Source organism: Lepidothrix coronata, unplaced genomic scaffold, assembly GCF_001604755.1.
Source record: "Lepidothrix coronata isolate B3197 unplaced genomic scaffold, Lepidothrix_coronata-1.0 Scaffold40, whole genome shotgun sequence".
Classification (NCBI taxonomy): Eukaryota; Metazoa; Chordata; class Aves; order Passeriformes; family Pipridae; genus Lepidothrix; species Lepidothrix coronata.
Genome location: NW_016690220.1, coordinates 157446 through 171234, shown reverse-complemented (window position 1 = coordinate 171234; position 13789 = coordinate 157446). Strand labels below are relative to the sequence as shown.

The window sequence follows — 13789 nt, the reverse complement described above, 5'->3', positions numbered from 1 at the left end:
ATGTGGTAGCTGGGAAAAAGTTGCGCAGTAATACTCATCACTAAAGTACTGACTGTTTTATAACATGTATAAATAATAATGGTATTGCTTAATTTTTAACTCTTAAATTTTTTAAGCATTTTAACAGAATCTGTTATATAGAGAGTCAGTTAATTGTAAAGCAGGTAGTTAGTGTTTAAATAAACATGTTACTGGCTTACTGGGGACTGGGTGGGATAGGTAACTCTGTAACGGGCAGTGACATGTAATCGTGAGATAGAAATTTGATTTTACAACTAACACATTTTCTGCTGCCACAAGACAATTAACGTTTAGTCTGTATTTTTCAGATTATTTGTACCCTGATATGCAGTACCTGGCCTTTGAAAGGCTCTCATCCACCAAATTCTGTGGACTCTGTGTTGGTGTGCTTTCCTGTTTCTACTATACAGTTTCCTGTCTTAACAAACACTTCTCAGTTACACAGAAAATCATTAAACTGAATTTGTTTCATGTATCTTGCATCTTTGGAGACTAGTGTCATAACCTGGACCTTTCTACTCCATCTTGTAGCTTGGCAGGTGGGTTTCAGGGCACGCCTCCTCATGGACAGTTTTCTTTAATTGTGAAACTGCCTCCAGCATCACTCACTTTCCCTTTCGTCTGCGTTTTTAGCTTTTCATTACAGCAGCCCCCATCCTCCTGTCTCTTACTAAACTATTGCAGGTGTTTTTGGCCATGCTTAGATGATTTTGGCCATTGGTTTCTACTTTCTCAATAAACATCCTCACTGGGTACCACCACATCACCTAGTTCATATGCTGCACCCTTCATGGAAGCTTTTAGGACCTCAGTTGCATCTTTCTGGCCCAAAGGTTGTGTAGGGAACCCAGCCTCTGCCACAGGAGCATCTTGTTAACATCAGGCCATAGGAGTGGTCAGCAATTCTCATAAAGTTTTCAAGATGGCATAGCACTTCCTTGTTGTGGGCAATGTTTGCTTTGCTTTGCGTTAATGGGACAGTAACGGCAAAGTTATTCTATAGCGCCCTCCTCATGATGCTAGATAAGCATAAAATTGTGCAAGGACACATCTCTCAATAACAGAGACAGAGTGAATGGTAGAGACACAGACATGGTAAAAGTGACAGTGAAACTCTGCCAACCAGCTCAGCTAGTCTTTGGTTTCCACCAGTTTAGTAATGTAGATTTAGTAAACTTAAGCATCTTTTAAAATGCTCTTTCATCTTTTCATGCTTGTGGTTTTCTCTCATGTGTAGTTGAGATTGGATTCTGAGGGCATCTGGGCTTCTTTCTTCTAGAAGACAATAAAAGGTCGAAGTTGGAAATACATTTCCAAAAAATACTGAAATAGCCGTATCTATCCAAAAGGAAATGTGGCAGCTCAGACCACATCTGGACTCTTTTTGTAATTCGGGTTATATTACTGCACAATAAATTTACTCACAATCTTGTCTTTGTAGACTACTGTCATGCCAGAATTTATTGACTAACTCCTTCCATGGCAAATGGAGCTTGCTCTTGCAGTCTAAGTCCTTGTCAATCTGTCTTCAGAGCATTTGATTAAATTACAGCATGTCTCAATATAGCAGAATTCTGAGGAGGGGTTAGCTTCACGAGTCACTTCATCTCTTGCCAGTTGGTATTGCTCCCACAGAAAATGCAGTATGATCACTTCTCCAGGAGATAGTTCCCTTTCTTTTGTCTTGTTTGTTCCTCAGTATCAGCCTTTGTCTCAGTTTGTCAGCATCTGTGTCGGGTAGGATTATTCAGTTGTCTGCTGTTTTGCTTGTTCTCATTGCAAGCAGGCATTGTGCTCCCCCAGAAGACTCCACCTGCACAGTCCCTGGGCATTACAGAGGGAATACTCTCATTTCTACCTGCAGCTGTAGGGGCCTTCAGAAGCACAGAAATGAGCTCGCACTGAGAACGGTGCCTGCAGCATTCCGTTAACATTACCATTTCCCACTTTAAACGTTGTCACTCCGTGTCTTCATTTCATTTCTTAATTGGGGACAGATCTATTCATGAGAGTTTATGGTGTAAAGTCAGTTCAAGTTACAGAAGTGCCGTGCACATGCTCCAAGCAAGAAACAATAGTTACCATGTACGATAGCCTGAGAAGGAAAGGGTGGGTTTTTTTAATGTCAAGTGGAAATGATTCACTTTACATAATGTTTCCTCCTCACAGGTAAAATATCTTCCCCTGAGTAGTCTGCTGAAGAGTAAAAATATTAACATTAGTATTTCACGGCTCCCCCATTCCCTTCTGTAGTCAACCAAAAGATCATCTCTAAAGGTTTCCTTTATGAAAGAATGTTAGCTAGGGCTTTTACAATCCCCCAACATGGTAGCTTACAACGGTGCTTCATTATATTGCCGTCTTATCACAGAATAATTCTAATTGTGCATGTTAAAAATAGGGTCTACAGCCAGGCTTTTTCAATAATGATCCAGGTAAATCTGTATTTAGTTGTCTAAATAAGAACCCTGCATTAGAGTAGTGAACCACGAACAGGACACGCAGGCATTCGGCATCAGTGAAAAGGAGATCACCTGTAGGAGTGTTTAAAAAAGATCAAACACACATGGTTTTAATACTGTTAACGCTGGGCTGTGTTTCATGCTTTGTTGTCAGCACCCATGAAATATAAATAAAATGTAGGAAAAAAAGGGTTCATTTGTAATGTTATTTACTGTGGTTTCTTATTTTTACTTGAATGCTTTTTAAAAAAAGGACATTTTTACATAAAGTGAGTTTCCCATGAACTGTGGAATATTTCCTACTCTTCTTTATCTAAAGGACAAAAAATGCTCATTACATACCCCAAGTCAATACAATCTTGCAAAGTCATGTAGATTCTGTTGAAATGCTGCCATGTTAAACATACTGAATATTCTGAATATTTTTATAAATGCTAAATATCCCAATGTATACATAATTACGCTTGCTTATCCACAATGAATATGTATCTTAATTTGGAATACACTAAGCAACATCCAGAGATATGATTTAGTAGGCATGAACTGGGGGAGCACACTCCAATTGCATGTACATGGCAAGACAAAAGCTGGCTCCCCTTTGGAAGGGTCCTTGCAGCAGCACGTGCCTCAAAGCAGCTGCGTGTATCTTAAAGCAAAGCTCTCCTAAAGCATGGGGTCATTTCAGAGACACTGCCTGGTGCTGCAGCGCTGCAGCCAGAAGCCCAATTCCCAGTGGCACAGGAGTCAGTCTTGAGCCTGCTTTTGCAAAATGGTGACAGCAGTGATAGCAGTTTCTAATACGTATGCTGTGCATTTAATTTCTGCTTCTGCATTTTTAAAGCCGTATAAAAGCTTGGCCCACTGTAGGAATATAGTCTGTCCTCTGTCAGTGTCAGTCAATATGCTCTAAAAATTTTAAGGGACAAGTAATTGGGTGTTCAAAAGGCATGATTTACTAGTTATCAATGAGGAAGAGTTCTGTTTAATTGAAAGTGTGTGTTTATATATATATGTATATATGTGAAGCATATTTGCAGTGCTGGAGCCAGAGACACCAAGTTCTCTGCTTTCTCTGCAAATGAAACAAGCAAAACCCCCCAAACCCCAACCTTTGTCCTCTGCAGAAAAACACCCTTTTATTCACAGAAAATCAATAAGAAGCTACAGCCCAGGACAAAAAAAAATAAACTGCTGGTGTCATGAATACTTCTGGCTGAAGCTTTCCCCATGCCAGAAGGCACTGATGGTCCTTTTCTGTGAAACAGCAGTGGGCACCACAGTTCTTGGGCCTCATTCACTGAAAAGAGAAGTGTGCAGTAGGTCCTGTGTGACAGGGGTAAAACACCTTCATAAGGGGTTCATAAGCCTTAATTTTCTCCCCTAAAAGTATTTTAAAATATTTCTTGCAGTGTTCAGTACTTGAGTTAGCATGAATGTGAACAGTCAGAATTTGGGGGATACAGATTGGAAAGTACCATCAAGAAAACACTGTGCATATATGTGTATGTGTATTGTAAAGGAGCTTGGGGGAAAAGCTGGGGACATCTGTTACCTGTAATGTTTTTTTAATCCAGCAGTACTACAGCTGTGCTTGTCCTAAAGCAACTTTGGTGAGAAGGGAAGGAGACAAAAAACCCCAACCCAGATAAAAAAGTTTAAACTATTGGTTTCTGAGTCTGGCTGGTTTTAGTTTTCTTGTATTCAAAATTTTAGTGCTGTCTGTTAAAAGTCCTATTTATGACATTTGTTCTTATGAAATGTCTTGCCCCAGTTCCTTGCAGAGTTTCTTCCAAAGATCATGATTAATAGTTCAGTCCTCATTATTGCAAATGTTATTTTTAAATAGTTATTCTGAGAACAAGAATTCCATTAATCAAAATAATAGATAATGAACAAATAAATGGCAACCTAATTTGTCTCGTTCATACATATGGAGATTATAATGCAAACAATCAAGGAACCATAGAGGCTGCTGTAGTGGCATCTGAGTAATATGCATGTACTGTATGTCTGTTACTTTGTGAGCATTAGAGACAGGATTAGCAGCTGTAGTTCTTGTCTCAACACTTTTCCCTTGCCAGCAACAGGAGTGGTATCTGTGCTCCAAAGTGGTCATTGCACTTTATTTCAATGCCATGCAATAATCTGTCCTTCAGTATATTAACAGGTATAAAAACTATTCTTTTCCTGTTAACTAGTGAAAAGCCCTAGAAGTTGGTATGAAAGCAGCTTTGGCATGGAAGCTCTAGGTTTCATGTAAAGATCTGCCAGTTTTTACTGAAAGTGAAGAAAGGTTCCTTTTAAAAAGGGAAAACATTTCACTTCAGGAAGAATTCTATCCAACTATGTATCAGCCAGTTCAAAATCTGACTGTATCCTTGGGCCTGTGGGAGTACAAGGGGTTGAGCCACTGGGTGGGGTTTGGCACACATGAATGTCAGGTGCTGTTTCTTGGTGAAACTGGCAGCACAGATATGCTTCAGCCACCCACCCACCACCTCCAGCCCCTCTGCACTCTCCTTACAGGTGTGGGGAGGATGGATTATTCTTTTCACAGGTCCCCTGTGCTGTGTGGTCCATGGCATGCTTTCACCACCCCGCAGGCTGTCCATCCCAAAAGAGCACCCCTAAATTACAGCCCTTTTTTCAGTTCTTACCCAGGGAAACTGGGACAAGGTGCCTTCCATCCCCTCGCCTCTCTCCATCCCTCCTTCCCTATCCTGGTGAAGCCCTGCTGTGCTCCCCCATGTGTGTAGAGGCAGTTCGATACGAGACGTTTTAATGATGAATGCCTCCTCCTGGAATTGTGGCTGTGTCTCTCAGGCATGATGCAGCCACGCAAAAATGTAAAGCATCTTTCTTAGTTTACTGCAGGAAATTCAGCATCCAACTAAGGAAGTTTTATCACATCTCTCATTCAGTTACTGTTTCCTACATTTCAAATATACTGCAGTCTGTACAGCAGCTTTTTTTTTCTTTAATTTTGTTGCAAATCTTTCCGACTTAAACCAAACTTTGACTGGTAAATGTCATGAATCTCAGGCCAGGTTTAATTAGGAATTTTCTAAATCTATTAACAAAAGAGATGCACTTAATACATTATGTCAACCAGAGCTGAGCTTTCTTTAGCTATTTCGAGGGCTGCCATAGGCACAGCTTGAAACTTGCTTGGATTTTACATGGGTGCTGTATTTTATGTTGCATTAATTTAAAATGGTCTGTTTCACTTCATCAAGACTTTAGCTTAAGGATAATGCATTTATGTAAGATTAATCTTGCCATGTTGTTTTAGGATCAGGATTGTAAACTGCATTGTTCCGACAGTGATGTTCTAAATGTCATTTTAAAGCTTTTCTTAGGAGCTGCAGGCTTCCACTTATTCATGATGTTATCTTTAATTTCACTTGATTTTAGAATATCCCTGCTATTTTTTCCAACATGGTAATTATTCATGAAAATTGGCTAAGAAAATAGAGGAAAGATGACAAGGGGGGGGCGAGTGGAAAGCCGCCTTAGCATTTGACAGACCTGCCCAAGAATTCAGTTTTTCTTCATTCAGCTGCCTCTGTGACTTCAAACTTCAGCCTTTTTAAAGCGCTGATCTAGTTATGAATCCTTTTTGGCTAGCACAAAATTCCACTTTTTGGAGACCTCTTCTTTCCCTCCTTGTTCTCAGCCTTTTCTGAACTGCTCCATCAGACACTATGACTTGCTGTTGTAGTTGAAAGGGGACTTTATATGAGCCTGACACACTTTGCTCTTGGTGGAGATGTTTTTAAAAAAAAAAACCAAAACAAACTAAAGAACTTCTCATGTGGTGGGTCAAGATGAATGTGCGTGATGCTAATAAAGGTTAACAAACACCAGCAGGACTTGCTGGAGGGTCATGCCTGGGAGCAGAGGCGAGAATGAGCTTTTTCCCCATGTTGTCCTTCTTGCAGGGGAGAGACCACGTCGGTGCGGAGATCACCCACACGCTGCATCTCCGAAAGGGAACCTAGAGCCTTGGCAGAGGAGCCCCGAGGCCAGCAGCCCCCAGCCCGAGGGGCAGCGCCAGCAGCCCCCCACGCAGAGCAGAGCAGCCCCCCTGCAGCCATCGCCTCGCCCGGAGCTGCTGCGCGAGACTGAAACCAGCGCTCTGCCAGGAGGGGGGGTGCCTCTGCGCTGTTAATCATTTTAAAATAAATGAAGATGCTACACAAGATATATATAAATTGACGTACTAATCAGTCCCATGGTTCCTTATTTCCTTTATAATAAACAGTGGAGTTGGCAAGCACTGTGGCAGCACGAGGCATCTATATTAATCAAGAGAAGTTTGAGACACTGGAAAAATTAAACTTTATGTGATTTGGACAGCATGAAGAAGTTAAGCACTGTAACAAAAACCTCCCTGATGCTCACAATGACTATTTGATTCATTTGAAAAACAGCAGTGCATTTGAGGGCTGGAGAAGTATTAATTAATGAAACTGCCACTGCCTGTCATGCTGAAAAGCAAATTAAAAAAAAAAAAAACAACAACAGAGAGAGGAAGAATGAGGGGTGCGGGGGGGGGGAAAGGTGGCATTCGGTGCTTAGAAAGCAATGTTTGATGAAGGATTAAAGGGACTAAAGAGAAAGACCGTCATTCTGCAATGGTTTGTTTCATTACAGTTTGGGGACCACTTGCATTTCTAGTGCTCTTGCTCTTGACTGCGCACCATTAATAGTATGTGAATATGGAAATTGAAACACTTCCAGAGAAAAGCTTCTATTCTGCTTTGGAACAGAAAAGCTGGTCGAACACTAAGAAAAAAAACAGGCTTCTGTGTTTTACTCTCAGGACCTTTTTTTTTTGTAACAGGGCTACTTTCTTCAACCTGATCACAAAGGAAGTCTTCACTTAGAGAAAAAAAAAAAAAGGAAATAATAAAACATTCAGCTGTCTAATGCCGCTGATCTCTCTGTTTAGAAGAGAAAAGGTGTCACTGAATGAATTCAGGCAGCCCTGGGGCTGTAAGGTGCTCTCTGCTCTTTGGTGTGGTTCAGCAGGCCAGCTACTGCTCCTCTTTGGGCCCAGTGATGTTCTGGAAAGACGAGGAAACTTCTTTTGTGGTGGCAGGTTAATGTTCATATAAATGTGTCATGTCTTGTACTTGGTGATCACTGGTGGTGTTAGGAAAAAAAAAAAGAAAAAAAAAGCTTTATATACCTCTTCTACAGTAACTCTTTAACTGCAAGTTTTCTAGGTGGGGTTGTGGCACATAACAGGTTGTTAAACCATGCAGTGTAAGCAATTAAAAATGTATTCCACCGATTTAAATATTTTCTTTTCTTATTGCTGTGACACTATGTGTGATGGTAATATTTCTGAGAGTTTCAGATTTTGCACATATAATTTTATGCATTATCAAAAGTTACTGCTGCCTTGAAAGAAAATGTTCTGTGAAAATTTTTGCAAAAGCTTTACTAGTTTGTTTTTTTTAAATTGTAACATTTTGTAAAGGCAGGAAATGGAGTTAAAAACCTAGCATGCTAAATATATTTTTCAAAAAAGCAATAATTTTACATGTACAGAAATGATGCTAACCTTTAATACAGGTGAGACCACAGTTTACTTAATACAGTAATGGAATAGTGCTGTTTTTGTAGAAATGGGCTTCTGACAAAGATTTGTTAAAAAAAAAAAAAGGCAGAAAAAACCTTAAAACGTGATCTTTCTATTCTAACAGTTTTGGTGGGCGGGGGGTTGCTTTTTTAAAAAAATCTAGTCAGTAATTTGGTCTGGACTACTTGTTACTTGTTTGAAATTACTTGACAGGTTTTGTTACTTTGCAACACTTGCAACAATGCAAATTAACTTCCTTATGTGTTTTTTTTTAAATTAGATTTTCCTTAGGCTATTACACAAGATGTATACCAGAATCCTCTGTAAGTCTCAGTGTAGTTAGGAATGTCTGTGCAAATACTTAAAAGTGACTGTAATTAACTGTTCTGTGAAGTTATTTTGAGGGAGGTTGCATAGACACATTCTGTTGTACACCAAAAAAAAAAAAAACAAGAAAAAAAACAAGGAAAGGAGAAGAATGAAAAAGTGGAAATATTTTGCTGTGTTGCTTAATGATTATCATTTTGGGTTTGCACTAGCTTTCTCAGTTTGTCAGTTTGTTTTGGTTTCGGTTTTTGGGTGGGGCGTTTTTTTGTTTGGTTTTTTGTTCTGTTTTGTTATTTGTTTGTTTGTTTTGTTTTGTTGCTTTTCTGAGTCATATTTTCCATGAAAGAAAGTAATGGTGACAGTTCAGGAATGCACAAAAGCTAGTTGCCTAATCTGTTTGTTTGTGGTTTAGTTATTAAAAACTCTTCTACACCCAAAATGGCACAAAAGTGTAGTGTACATTTGTAATTTCTCTCCCTTTTTTAATTGTATTTTTTTGGCAAGCTGAACTAGAAAATCTGAGTTAATATTTAGAGCCAAAACCTTCTTTCTGGAACTTTTCTTCCAGAATCCATGACAGAGAAGCTAGTGCTGCCACTGCCATTACCAGGGTACTAATCAGCAAAGTTTACAATCATAATTTAGCTTCATGAAGAACAACAGTAGGGGAAATCAGTTTAAATAATTATATGCTGTGTATAGCAGAGAAATGAGATTTTCACTTAATTAAACAAGAAACAAGAGTGGGTGGAGGAAAGCCAACCTTAAAGACCATCTGTTTTCACAAGAGAATCCCATGATTTTTGTTTTCTTCTATATCATTGTATTGTATTGATTTGTTATTTTAGTTAGGCCATAGTATTTAAAATGAGTTATGTTCCATATTTATTTAGTCAATGGGCTTTCACCAGCTCTTTTAAGCAATGTGATAAGTTTTTTTGGCATGACACACTCCTGTAAAGCCCTTTTATGACTGTTAAAGGGACTTTCTACTACCTCTACCAATCTACTGTTTCTTCTTCTTAACAGGTTTTTATGGTGTTGCAAGTCTAATGTAACTTAGACAATAAAGGGTTTGATTATCTACACTGCAGGTTCTCAGTGTATCTGCCATCTCTCTCTCTCTTTCCCTCTTTCTCTCTTTTTTTGTGTGTGGATTATTACAGCTAAAGTGTAGAAGATCTCTTTTATTATAGCTGAAGTGAAAGACAGACCACCTTCACCAGGATATTTTTGTGTCCTGAATATTGTACACTGACCAAAAGTTGAACTTGGAGAAACTTTGTCCACAGACCTAATCAGCTACTACATTGCCATTGTGCTGCTTGCATTCTTGAAATTCCTTCTGTCACAAATGCTGTGTATAAATCGGTGCATTCTACAAAATGTAAAGCCAATTGGAAAGCCCAGATGGTTTTTAGGCTTGTATTTTAAAACCACTTAGAGTCCTTAGTGGAAAGCCTTAGCATAAATTTCTGCCTCTGTCGTATCAAAAACTCGGCTTTAATGAAAGCAGGTGGTTTTTATCCTTTGGAAAATACCTTCTACTTGTTGGTGCAAAATTTGTTCTGCTGTTAACTGTAAGATAAAAATCTGTCGCTGTAAGGACTTCCAGGTGTTGACATCATGCACTTTTCATGGTAATCCCTGTAAACGTGTTGTTGCCTTCTATCCTTTGGGGTACTGTGTGTTGTGGAGCACATGTTCATTTGTCCTACTCGATGCATCAGAACATGTATGATGTTTTGAGCCATTTTACAAAATTGTGTTATTCAAGTGGTAGTGCATCCCCCTGCTGTTCACTCGCTTTCATGCGCAAAGGGTTTGTGACCAGGCCTGTGTTTGATTTTGTTCTTCTTTGCTGTACTCCTGTGCTGGACTACCTCAAGTGTATCTCAGCAGCTTCACCAGGAGTGCTGAAATTCACTGACACAGGTGGGGATTTCTCCTTGAAACACCGACCTGTCACAAAGATGTGGAACAAAGCAAGGTGTAACATCTTTATTAGGTTCTTACTGTATAAAGTGTGTTGAATTAAAAGTGGGAAAGGTTGCATTTTATGACAAGTCAGATTTCCCACTGTCCCTGCAAGCCAGTAGTTTTAAACTAGCAATTCTGTGCAAAGCACTGAATTGCAGTCTTCTTTGCTTATGCTCTCTCCTTTCTCTTCTGGTGTGTTAAACAACCCCCACACTTCAGGGCAATCCAATGTTTAGAGGTGCATTGGATTCACTGAGAGCTTGTAGGCAAGGAATGCTTGATTGGTCACAGTATTTAGAGGGTAACACAAGTGAAATGGAGTACATTAATATATATAAGAACTTCCACTTTAGTTTTTTAATTATAAATTATGAAACGTTTGTTTCTGGAGCAGCAAGTGGTGTAAAGCAGTTGAAGATAATTGCAAGCATAGACATACTCCCCTATTAACTACTTTCCATGGAGCTCTGTGAATGATGGCATTTTTGAGAAGGACTGTAACCACATGTTGACATCATTAGCTAGCTAAAGGTAGACAGTAGTATTACAAAGGTATTTTTGCTTGTTTTTTTTTCCTTTGGATTCATTAGGATTGCTTTTGGAAGAAAGAAAACCAAAACCAACTCTAAACCACAGGGAAAAATTGCCTTTCATTCAAGACCGGTAGTCAAAGAGCAGATGGTACACGGGAGGAAAAAAAAATCCATATGTGTTGGATATAAGGAAGTGTTTCTAAGTTAGTAGCCAAAGTGAGGGATACTTTTGCTAGTTAGAAGAGGATATGTTGTGAGTAGGAGTCAGGTAGAGACCAGGGGTTTGTTTTGTTGTGGCCTAGGTAATGGAATCAAGAGCATTAACATAACCCATTTCTCTGGGTCTGAATACTGAGGTGGATGTTGCTCATAGGCCATAAGCAAGAGAGATGAAAAAAATCACATGAAATATCAGTAAGGGGCTAAGTTTTGACCCTCTGAAATTGAAGTAGATGGAAAGCAGTGTCTGAGAAAGGCCGAAGCTGAGGATAGGACCAAGGAGAAACCAGGAGCAGAGTGAGAGGTTCAGAGGAGAACCACCATAGAGTAAAAAAGTTGCCAAAAAAGGCAAAGTCAACAGTCTGACAGATCAAAAGAATCTGGAAATGGAGCAGAAACTGCAAAACCTAGCCAGAAGAGGTGTATGCCCATTGCAAAGGGCTTCCGTTCTCTGAAAGGGAAGAGGGATGTGCAGGTAGCTTCTGGGGAGACGGATTAGAAACTTCTGAAAATAAGCACATAATTTAAACTCAGTGAAGCATCTTATTCTCCAGAAATGTTCTTAGCCTAAATGATGTTCTGACAAGGGAATACCTTTTTTGATCTTTACTCTCTTGACTGATGGGTAAACCAGAGGTAGAACTATAATTATCAGTAGTTGAGGCTGGACTGAAGGGTCTGTCCAATACCTAAGGGGTTTTGAGAAGCATATTGCTCTTTTAGAGAAACAAGCAGACTGATTAGCCCCAAGCAGCATGAGGAAAAAAGGAAAAAAAACAAGGCAGACAAGAAGGCATTGTGTTTTAAGCAGATGCTGAACTGGAGTAATCCTTTGAGGATGCTAGAGGGTATATTCAGATAGCATACCTAATACAGAGTATTTTAAGATGCCTCATAGTATGTTGGATAAAAGAGCTGGAGATGCTTAAAGCTGTTAAGAAAAGATGTACAATGTTAAAATGGCTTCAGACCCTTGACTCTCTCCTTCATGAAATCCTTTGTATCTCAAATTTAAGTTGTGGTTCATGTGAGATTGATACAAATGGCTTGATTTGTTTGTTCCTGTGTCACCAGGTGAGTTACTTGTCAAGAGTTTAGAAAATGTGAGTTACCCATGTTTCCTTTCTGTAAGTGAAAATCTGTGCATGTCATCTTTCATCATCATCAACCAACCCAAGTACCACAGAAATCTTGGAAGGTTTTTTTAAGAAAAGAAAAATTATTTATTTATCTTCTAAGTATTCATTGTTATGGTATGACATAAAATAAAAGGGACACTGACTGTCCAGTTCATCTCACTCCCAGAATTCAACTTACTTTTCTGAGACAGTGCAGTGTCATGCTTTGCCTGGGACAATTAACAGGCCTCTGGTGGTTTCTGAGACCTACAAGTTGCCACCGGGTGCTGGAGCAGTGCTCTGATAAACATGCTTCTGTGAGGGATTTCCCTTGGGGAAGGTAGGTCACAAACTGAACCATTTCTTGCTTTTACCTTTTGAGTTTTCATCAGAGTTATGCTCATGCTGCAGAGACACTGGGTCTGCTCTTCCACATGGGAGCCAGCAGTGGAGGTCACTTCAGTCAGCTCATCCACAGAAGACCATGAACTTAAAATGGTAACCAGTTTCCTAGCTACTGCTGTCCTAAACTTCTCTTCCTCATGTGTTCCTCTCCTCCTTCAGAGAGGTTGCTTGCACCACAGGAGAGGTAACATCTCCAGAGCAGTGGTGGAAACAGGCAGCTGGGAAGAGTTTTCTGTTTGCAAGAAGTCCAAATCAGGAGCTTGCCTAGTCCCATTCCCTCTGCTGGGGTTTCCCTACCTGATTTTCCCATCAGTTGTGTGGACATGCTTCTGGTAACATGGAAAAGCCTGCTGAGGATATGTGAATGACTGATTTTTCCTAAGGGTTTTGTTGTTTTGTTTTTGTTTTTTTTTTCCCCAAATATTTTTCTTTTCAAATATTGACAGACTAAAGAGTATCCTTGGACTGCATTGTTAGACAGGAGGAAGCTTAGTGCAGATGTGACATGAAGCACATTTTATACCTGTAGGAATGGTAGGTCTACTGGTATGTTCTAGGGAATGACATTTGGAAATTTGCTAACTGGAAGGTGGAATTACGTGGACATTTGCTCAGGTGCTAAGTCTCTGGTTGGTCACCATCCCTGTGCCTTGAGAGTGCAAGGCCTCCTGATGTCACTGGCCCTGGGGTGACACTGGGGTGGTGAAGGGGAATGTGTACTTGATGTTTCCCCAGCAGTGACACACATACATGGCTCTTCCTTGGGCTCCTTTCCCTGACCTGATCACTTCCTTGGTTCCCAGCCAGCAAGCGGGGGGAAGCTGTGGTCTCTCATGTTCCAGGAGCCGCATCCACCAGGACAGAGCTGTGAAAGGAACTGGTGCTGGTCTGACCCGTGCCATGGAGGAAGGTGGCTCTGCCTTGGCACAGCTGTGCTTTGGGTTTTTTTGTTTTACACCAACCATGCAATGGGAGCAACCCAGGATCCAGCAGCCCTGTGCTTCTTTAGCTGGGGAGATGTTCCCCCTCCCTGGGGGACCCTGTGTGATGAGCAACTGAGAGTCTTCTGGGCAGTGACTTCAGGAAAGGTACATTGCGACTGTGTTCATCTTCTGCAAGTAAGGGCTCCCTTGC

General features: G+C 40.2%; 1 protein-coding gene across 1 annotated transcript in view; it reads left to right on the top strand.

Moving 5' to 3' along the window:
- The window catches only part of ZNF516 (zinc finger protein 516), a 99304-nt gene extending 89816 nt beyond the window's left edge, over positions 1-9488 (top strand). Inside the window, exon 6 of the mRNA XM_017813308.1 lies at positions 6425-9488. Within this exon, the coding sequence (XP_017668797.1) occupies positions 6425-6484 (60 nt within the window). The 3' untranslated portion in view covers positions 6485-9488. The remainder of the gene's footprint in view (positions 1-6424) is intronic.
- Positions 9489-13789: the final 4301 nt, after the last annotated feature.